The sequence below is a fragment of the Carlito syrichta genome, unplaced genomic scaffold (assembly GCF_000164805.1).
Source record: "Carlito syrichta isolate Samal-C Ts95f unplaced genomic scaffold, Tarsius_syrichta-2.0.1 Scaffold306593, whole genome shotgun sequence".
NCBI lineage: Eukaryota > Metazoa > Chordata > Mammalia > Primates > Tarsiidae > Carlito > Carlito syrichta.
Genome location: NW_007250689.1, coordinates 442,535 through 450,195, shown reverse-complemented (window position 1 = coordinate 450,195; position 7,661 = coordinate 442,535). Strand labels below are relative to the sequence as shown.

Sequence of the window (7,661 nt, the reverse complement as noted above, 5' to 3'; positions counted from 1 at the left end):
CCGGGCGCGGGCGCCCCGCCCGGCACTCGCCGGCCGCTGCCGCCCCCAGGTTCGGCACCGACAGTCAGGGCAAGTCATGGTGCTGAAGATGAACAGGCTCCCCAGTAACCGGGGCAACACGCTACGCGAGGTGCAGCTGATGAACCGGCTCCGGCACCCAAACATCCTAAGGTGAGCGGGCCCGGCCGCTTGCCGGGCCGCCGGGGGGCGGGAGCGGGAGGGAAAGCTCCCGCGGGAAAAGTGGGGATTGACGAGGAGCCTGGGCTCTTACCGCCTCCCCTTCTATCTTCCCATCCTGTCTCAGGTTCATGGGGGTCTGTGTGCACCAGGGACAGCTGCACGCTCTTACTGAGGTGAGGACAGGCCGGGAAGGGAGGAACCCCGCGCCACCACCAAGGAGAAAGGGAGTCAGCGGGCCTGGTGGATCTACACAGAAAAAATGAGAGGCAGCAGGACCTTCTCCCAGAGGAGGCTTCCCTGAACTTCCCTGTGGGCACACCAGTATAAAAGGCCTCAGCTGGTCTCATTCCCTGTATCCCCTAGAACAGTGCTGTGGGACAGAACTTTCTGCAGTGATGGAAATGTGTGCTGTCCAATACAATGGCCACTAGCCACATGCGGCTTGGCTAGAGCACTGGAAATGTGGTCGGTTGACTGAGGAACTAAATGTTTAATTACGTTTGCATTTAAAATTGTTGCACATGTTTGATAACTGTAGAATTAAAGAGCACAATCCTAGAACACAGACTCACTCTTCTGACCTTTGTGATCCTCCTGAGTGTCCCTGGCTTATAAGTGGGAGACCTAGAATACGGACCGAAGCCTGACCTTCATTCCCCTTCTTCTTCTCCTGTACCCCAGTATATGAATGGGGGGACCCTGGAACAGCTGCTCAGCTCCCCAGAACCCCTATCCTGGCCAGTCAGGCTGCGCCTGGCTCTGGACATTGCCCGGGGCCTTCGGTACCTGCATGCCAAAGGTGTATTCCACCGAGACCTCACATCCAAGGTAGGCTAGCCAGGTGGGTGGAGGCATGGAAGGGGGAGCTGAGACTATTAGGTTGTAAGGCCTATGGATGTTGGAATGTGGATAATAGATGTATTTGGATGTTGAAGTGGAAGGCATTAGAGAATGTTGGGGACCGGTGAGGGGAGTGCTCTTAGGGCCTATGTTTGGAGTGTTAGATGATGTTGCATTGTGGTATATGCTGGAGAACTGGGAGATCAGAGAAGGTTGAGGTTATGCTAGAGTGACAGGGCTTGGGTTGTAAATCGGGAGACCAGAGAGCAGAGAGTGATGGGTGTATGGGGAAGCTTTATGTGTGTGTTTCAGAACTGTCTAATCCGACGGGAAGACCGAGGCTTCACAGCTGTTGTGGGTGACTTCGGGCTGGCTGAAAAGATTCCTGTTTATAGGTAAGGTGACTGCTGTGCTTCCCCCTAAACCTCCCAGAGTGCCCCATCTGATGTCTCTAAAGGCCTCAGGGTGGGGAGAGGGCTCACCTCATCCTCTTTTGCTTGGAAAGGATGCCTGAGTGGGATATTTCTGACCACCTTGCCTCTGCCCTGCAGGGAAGGGGCAAGGAAGGAACCATTGGCTGTGGTGGGGTCCCCATACTGGATGGCTCCAGAGGTGTTGCGGGGTGAGCTGTATGATGAGAAGGTAAGACATCAACCCTTCAGATCCCCAAGGCCTTCCAGAGACCCTCTGGAGACTCTCATAAAGCCCCATCCATCTCAACAGCCCTAATAGATGTTCAGGAGCCCCAAGATCTCCCTTGCCCCTCACAGGCACCCTTCCAACACATGAAAACTGTCAAGATCTGCCCCCTCAAAATTCTTCTATATTCTGACAAAATTCTGAAGTAAAAACTGCCAGTTCCTCCCCCTGACTTTATTATCTCCTACCCCAGGCTGATGTCTTTGCCTTTGGGATTGTACTCTGTGAGCTCATCGCCCGAGTACCTGCGGACCCTGACTACCTACCCCGTACTGAGGTGAATGTCTCTAGGTTTGAAAAGGAAGAGCTCCGGACTGGTGACTCATAACCAGGGGTCCCTGGAGGTTGAGGTCCTGATTAAGGGGCAGAAGGAGAATCCAAGGAAGGCTGACTTGGAGGCCCCTCCTCTCTGCCCCCACAGGACTTTGGCCTGGATGTGCCCGCGTTCCGAACTCTGGTAGGAGATGACTGTCCGCTGCCTTTCCTGCTCCTGGCCATCCACTGCTGCAGCGTAAGGGCCTCACTCTCCCTCCTGCCTCCGCCCCCCGCCCATGAGTTGACATGGCTGCCTTGTGGGACTCAGGCCATGGGAGAAAAACTCAGGGGCCCACTTTCAGAGCACTGAGTGAAGCTGCCCCTGTCTCTGCCCACCAGATGGAACCCAGCACCCGTGCCCCCTTCACTGAAATCACCCAGCACCTGGAATGGATCCTGGAGCAGCTGCCTGAGCCAGCCCCCCTCACTAGGACTCCCCTGACACACAATCAGGGTAAGTACGAATGACCTTGACCCAGCTGAAGTCCTTTTGCCTTGCTCTTCCAGAGAACTCAGAGAATTATGTGGGGAGGCTACGTGTATTCATCAGTTGAGAAGGCTGGGAGTTGGGGTGGGGTGGGAGACCTCTCAAGTCAGTATTCTAATGCCTGAGGGAGGGGAGGAAGGAGAGAAGCGGTAAAGGGGAGCTAGAGGTGATGTGGCCCTTGTCCAAGGCACCCTGCTGGGCTCCCTTTCTAAGCTGTAGTCCTACCAACCTCTTGGAGAATAATGAGGTCCTCATGGAGCTATGATCAAATGCTGAGAACAGTGACCCCAGACTCCTCTGTCTACAGGCTCTGTTCCAAGAGGGGGTCCCTCTGCTACGCTTCCCAGGCCAGACCCCCGGCTGTCCCGAAGCCGGTCAGACCTCTTCCTGCCCCCGTCACCAGAGTCGCCCCCCAACTGGGGGGACAATCTGACTCGAGTCAACCCCTTCTCTCTCCGGGAAGACCTCAGGGGTGGCAAGATCAAGCTTCTGGACACACCCAGCAAGCCAGGCGCCCCCCTACCCCTAGTGCCACCACTGCCCTCCACTCAGCTCTCCTCGGCAACCTCTCCGGAGACCCTGGTCCAGCCCGGGACACCGGCCCGCCGCTGCCGTTCACTGCCCTCATCCCCTGAGCTCCCTCGGCGTATGGAGACAGCACTGCCCGGTCCTGGCCCACCCCCCGTGGGCCCCTCGGCTGAAGAGAAGATGGAGTGTGAGGGCAGCAGCCCTGAGCCAGAACCCCCAGGACCAGCTCCCCAGCTGCCCCTGGCCATGGCCACAGACAACTTTATCAGCACTTGCTCCTCAGCCTCCCGGCCCTGGTCCCCTAGGCCAGGACCTTCCCTCAACAACAACCCTCCAGCTGTGGTGGTGAACTCCCCCCAAGGCTGGGCTGGGGAGCCCTGGAACCGGGCCCAGCATAGCCTGCCCCGGGCAGCAGCCCTGGAGCGGACGGAACCCTCACCGCCCCCTGCAGCTCCCCGGGAGCCCGATGAGGGGCTGCCCTGCCCTGGCTGCTGCCTCGGCCCCTTCAGCTTTGGCTTCCTGTCCATGTGCCCCCGCCCCACACCAGCTGTTGCCCGCTACCGAAACCTGAACTGTGAGGCGGGCAGTCTCCTCTGCCACCGAGGGCGCCACACCAAGCCACCCACGCCCAGCCTGCAGCTGCCTGGGGCACGTTCTTAGCAGTGGGGCCTGTGGTCGTAGGCCTCCAACTGCAGCCTTCAGGACACCCTGTGAGGACAGAGTGCACTTGCTGGACAGTGCCAGCCCCAGATGGGCTGCCTGGCTCTTCTCCCCGTCTAGGGGAGCCTCAGCATGGACTCGAGGGACAGAGCACTTCAATCCAACCCCTGGGCTTGCACTCCCGTGGGGATCACCAAACCAGACACAGCATTGCTGACACAAGACTAACACGTGCAATTATTTAAAAATATTTCAATAAAACTGCCTGGCTGGCTCCGGGCCGCCCCTATCCACTCAGCCTGTGCGCCCTCCTCCCACCCCCCCCATTCCACTGTGGAAGGTTCTTGGGGGGGGACCAAGTCCCTTTTAGAGGCTTCTTCACTATTTTCCTAGGAGTAGTCCAGTTTCTGAACAGTCCACTGTTTTCCTAGGAGCAGTCCAGGGTTTCAGGCAGGCAGCAGGTTGGCTAGAAGAGTCAGGCATGGATTAGCCGTTGGCTGGGTACTGCCCAGAGTAAGGGAATGCTGGGGGCAGATGATCTTAGGATCTGCAGGACATAGGATAGGGAGAAGGGCCACAGGCTCTTGTTGGCAAGAGCATCAGAAAGAATAAAACATCAGTGATTTAACTGTCGCTGAACCCTCATCACTAGCTGGGTGTGGTGGCACACCCTGTTGTCCCAGCTTCTAAGCAGAGGTGGAAAGATCACCTGAGCCCAGAAGGCTGAGGCTGCAGTGAGCCATGATTGTACCACTGCACTCCAGCCTGGACAACAGAGTAAGACCCCAACTCAAAAAAAACCAAAAAACCGTGCAGCTCACCCCGTCTCCCCAGTTTTCTGAACAGCCACATCACCAGCCTCCCTTCAGTTCTGGGCCTTACCTGCCCCCTCCCCACCCAACCCACCCTTATTTAAGCAGATCAAGCCACCGGAGGCTGTGGGCACGACTGTTGTCCTTCCAGGTCCAAGTTTTCCCTCAGACCTCTGGGCTCCTGCTCTGAATCTCTCTGCCCCCGGGTTCCTCATGCCTCAGCCCCGTCTCTCACACTTACCCAGCTCAGTGTAAAAAGCCATCCTGAACTGGAAACCTGAAAGCTGCCATCTCACAGATGCAAGGAAGGAAACTTGTACATTGTAGCTGCATTTTTGTCCAAAACTTGGACCCGTAACGAGATTTTTCTACTTTGACACACGATGGACTTCGAGTGTGAGTCCTAATGAGCAATGAAATAGAACTAGAATAACCCCTCCTAGCCCACCCTCCCTACTCTTCCCTTGCTCCACATAAAATCTAACCCAAGTCCTAATTCACCCTGCCTGCCTAAGGACAGGCATGGGCATGGTTCAGAGACAGATGTCTGGACTCTCAATTAGAAGAGGTTTTCATATTAGGAGAGGCAAAACTCACCCAAGGTCTTAAAGATGAAACCTCCAGTTAGGGAACATGAGAAGGTGGCCATCCTGTGTTGGGGTCCCTAGGGTTGACCCTCAAAGTTACCCCATGCTCCCTTGCTCACTTCCCTCTAGTGCCCCAGGTGGCCCTTCCTGAGAAAGTACAATCCCAGTTTGGGCAGTCTTGTCAAGGGATGGGATGTTAGAATGCTGCTGTTTCATCTGCTGTGAAGCCTAGCTCAATAAATGCTCAGTTTCTTCCTCTGAAAGAGGATGTAGGTCCCCATTTAGTCGTTATTTTTTAAGTATGCCAGGAGCTTCTAGGTACCGAGGGTAAAACAGAATAAGATTACCATAAGGAGATATTAATCAAATAGAAATGGACAAACTGGCAATTACACTGTTGTTTTATGGAAGAGTTTTGATAGCAGTACCGGGGAGGAAATCTCATTACCATGTCTTCACGGGGGGATCATGAAGTTGGAAGTACCTGGAGGTCCCAGCAAACTTACTGAACGTATTGCATACCACTAGTCCACTGTTGGTCCTTATCCAAGATGAGGCCAACCCAAAATTGTAGCTCCTCTGAAACTTTAGCTGGCAACAGTGCACTTAAGTCCACACGGTAAGGAAACTGAGGGGAGATTCAGAGAGACCAGAAATGTGTGGAGAGTGATGAGAAATATGGAAGCAAATGAACACCCTAGGGAGGCTTCAGATTTAAGAAGAGGGCCATATACATTACAACTCACTGGTGATTTGTTCCTGCATCCTTCAAGTGCCACCCTACAGATACAGGCTCACCGTTTAGTTCACCTCCCGGCTGGGTAAGAATTTCTGCCAACTTTGGAAGGGGCGTCATTCTATGGGTTGTTCTGGTCCCAAGGAACCAGTCCCTACAATCCAGCCCACTAGGTATGGGGATCTATCTGCCTGAAAAACCAACATGTTAAGCAGCCCAGTGAGCTGACCAGCAAGCTGAGAAGAGACGCAGATCAAAGCAGAGACGGTTCATAAGTTTTTGCTTTCGTGCCAACCCTAATAGTAGGGACTGCCTGGAGCACTGTGCTAAGAAGATGCAGAGGCCATTTCTAAGCTCACTGGTAAAGAGCATTGTGATTGATTCTCAGTCTTTGCCATGGAAAAGGAATGCCTGCCCAGCCATGTGTGTACTGCCATTCCTGACTTGATGACATATGTCTCTTTACCTAACAGTACCCACTACAGTCTGTGAATCAGGGTATGCTTACTGAATAAGTATATATTTCACGGAATGTGGCCAGCTTGGAGGACAGAGATTCACAATGCTTTTGGCTCTCCTGCCAATTTTTTGGAGTAAGTGAGATGTAAAAGCAGCTTTTTTGGATCTGTATCCATCCTACTGGACAGCAGGTATCTAAAAAAAAAAAAGAGAGTGTGACAGCAGCAACACTTGGCCTGAAAGTGACTACTCAGCAATCTGGTTGCTAACACTATTCCCCTAGGTCTAATCTCAGCACCTTCATAGACTTCTAGTTCTTGATCTTTGCAATTTTTAAAAATTTTGCCTCCTCTGGAAATATCATACCTATGTAAACTCAGTAAAAGATTAACACTCAACAACATTACTTTTTAACAATATTGGAAGTTTGTTTTATTTTATTTTATTCGTCCAAGTCTCTCTGCCACCCAGGCTGGAGTGCAGTGGCACGCTCACTACCATCGCAGCTTCGACCTGCTGGGCTCAGACAGTCCTTCCATCTCAGACTTCCAAGTAGCTGAAACTACAGGAGAGAGCCACCTGGCTAATTTTTTTATTTATTGTAGAGACAAGGTCTTGTCAAGTTGCCCAGGCTGGTCTACAACCCCTAAGCTCAGGCAATCCTCTTGCCTCCACCTCCCAAAGTGCTGGGATTACAGGTGGTAGCCACTGCGCCCAGCTTACTTTTTGATTTTTGAGATGGGGTGTCACTCTGTCACCCAAGCTGAAGTGCAGCGATGCTACCACAGCTCACTGCAGCCTCAAACTCCTGGACTCAAGCGATCCTCTCACTTCAGTCCCCTGAGTAGCTAGGACTGCAGGCGTGTGCCACTTTGGCCAGCTAGGTTTTCTTTTAATAGGGTTGATGTTACTACCCTTAATTTCTGAACAGCTACAGTCCACCTTGACACTTTGGCTAACATCACCTAACCCCTGTAACTGTTCACTGGGCCTCTCATTCATCTCCTCTGCTCCCTAAAACACCTCCAACTGCACACCCAGGACTCCCACTCACCCAGTCACTACCTCTCCATTTTTCCACAAGCAGACAACCTGAGACACCGTTTTGCAGAAACAGTGAGCTTGCCCCATTTCCCTCCTCTCCACCTCAAAATGTCTCTCTTCTCTGTTCTTCTTTCACTGACTATCCATAAGAAAGAATCATCAACCGGGCTCGGTGGCTCAGCCTGTAATCCCGCGCCTTTGGGAGGCCAAGGTGAGCGGATTGCCTGAGCCCGTGGGCTCGAGACCCGCCTGGGCAACTTGGCGAGACCTCATCTCTACAACAAATCAAAAACTTAGCCGGGCGTGGTAGCGTG

The 7,661-nt window shown here is 53.4% G+C and overlaps 2 protein-coding genes across 2 annotated transcripts in view; one reads left to right on the top strand and one right to left on the bottom strand.

Annotated features, from left to right (window-relative positions):
- The first annotated feature begins 53 nt into the window (after positions 1–53).
- Positions 54–3,998, top strand: TESK1 (testis-specific kinase 1). Its single transcript, XM_008063138.1, has 9 exons — positions 54–171; positions 305–353; positions 862–1,008; positions 1,333–1,415; positions 1,572–1,662; positions 1,913–1,996; positions 2,141–2,230; positions 2,374–2,488; positions 2,829–3,998. Exons 1-9 carry the CDS (start codon positions 77–79, stop codon positions 3,707–3,709), a joined length of 1,635 nt encoding a protein of 544 aa, XP_008061329.1. The 5' UTR covers positions 54–76; the 3' UTR covers positions 3,710–3,998.
- A 251-nt stretch (positions 3,999–4,249) lies between these two features.
- CD72 (CD72 molecule) overlaps positions 4,250–7,661 on the bottom strand; it is a 9,035-nt gene continuing 5,623 nt past the window's right edge. The window contains exons 6-8 of the mRNA XM_021715056.1: positions 6,353–6,498; positions 5,615–5,736; positions 4,250–4,256 (exon numbers count right to left, since the gene is read on the bottom strand). Coding sequence (XP_021570731.1) covers positions 4,250–4,256; positions 5,615–5,736; positions 6,353–6,498 — 275 coding nt within the window. The remainder of the gene's footprint in view (positions 4,257–5,614; positions 5,737–6,352; positions 6,499–7,661) is intronic.

Bases quoted from the DNA above. Each gene is read 5' to 3' on its own strand.
- TESK1 (XM_008063138.1), top strand. From the start codon at position 77: ATGGTGCTGAAGATGAACAGGCTCCCCAGTAACCGGGGCAACACGCTA. The intron at 172-304 runs GTGAGCGGGCCC...ATCCTGTCTCAG, and splicing joins CGGCACCCAAACATCCTAAG to GTTCATGGGGGTCTGTGTGC. The intron at 2,489-2,828 runs GTAAGTACGAAT...CTCTGTCTACAG, and splicing joins TCCCCTGACACACAATCAGG to GCTCTGTTCCAAGAGGGGGT.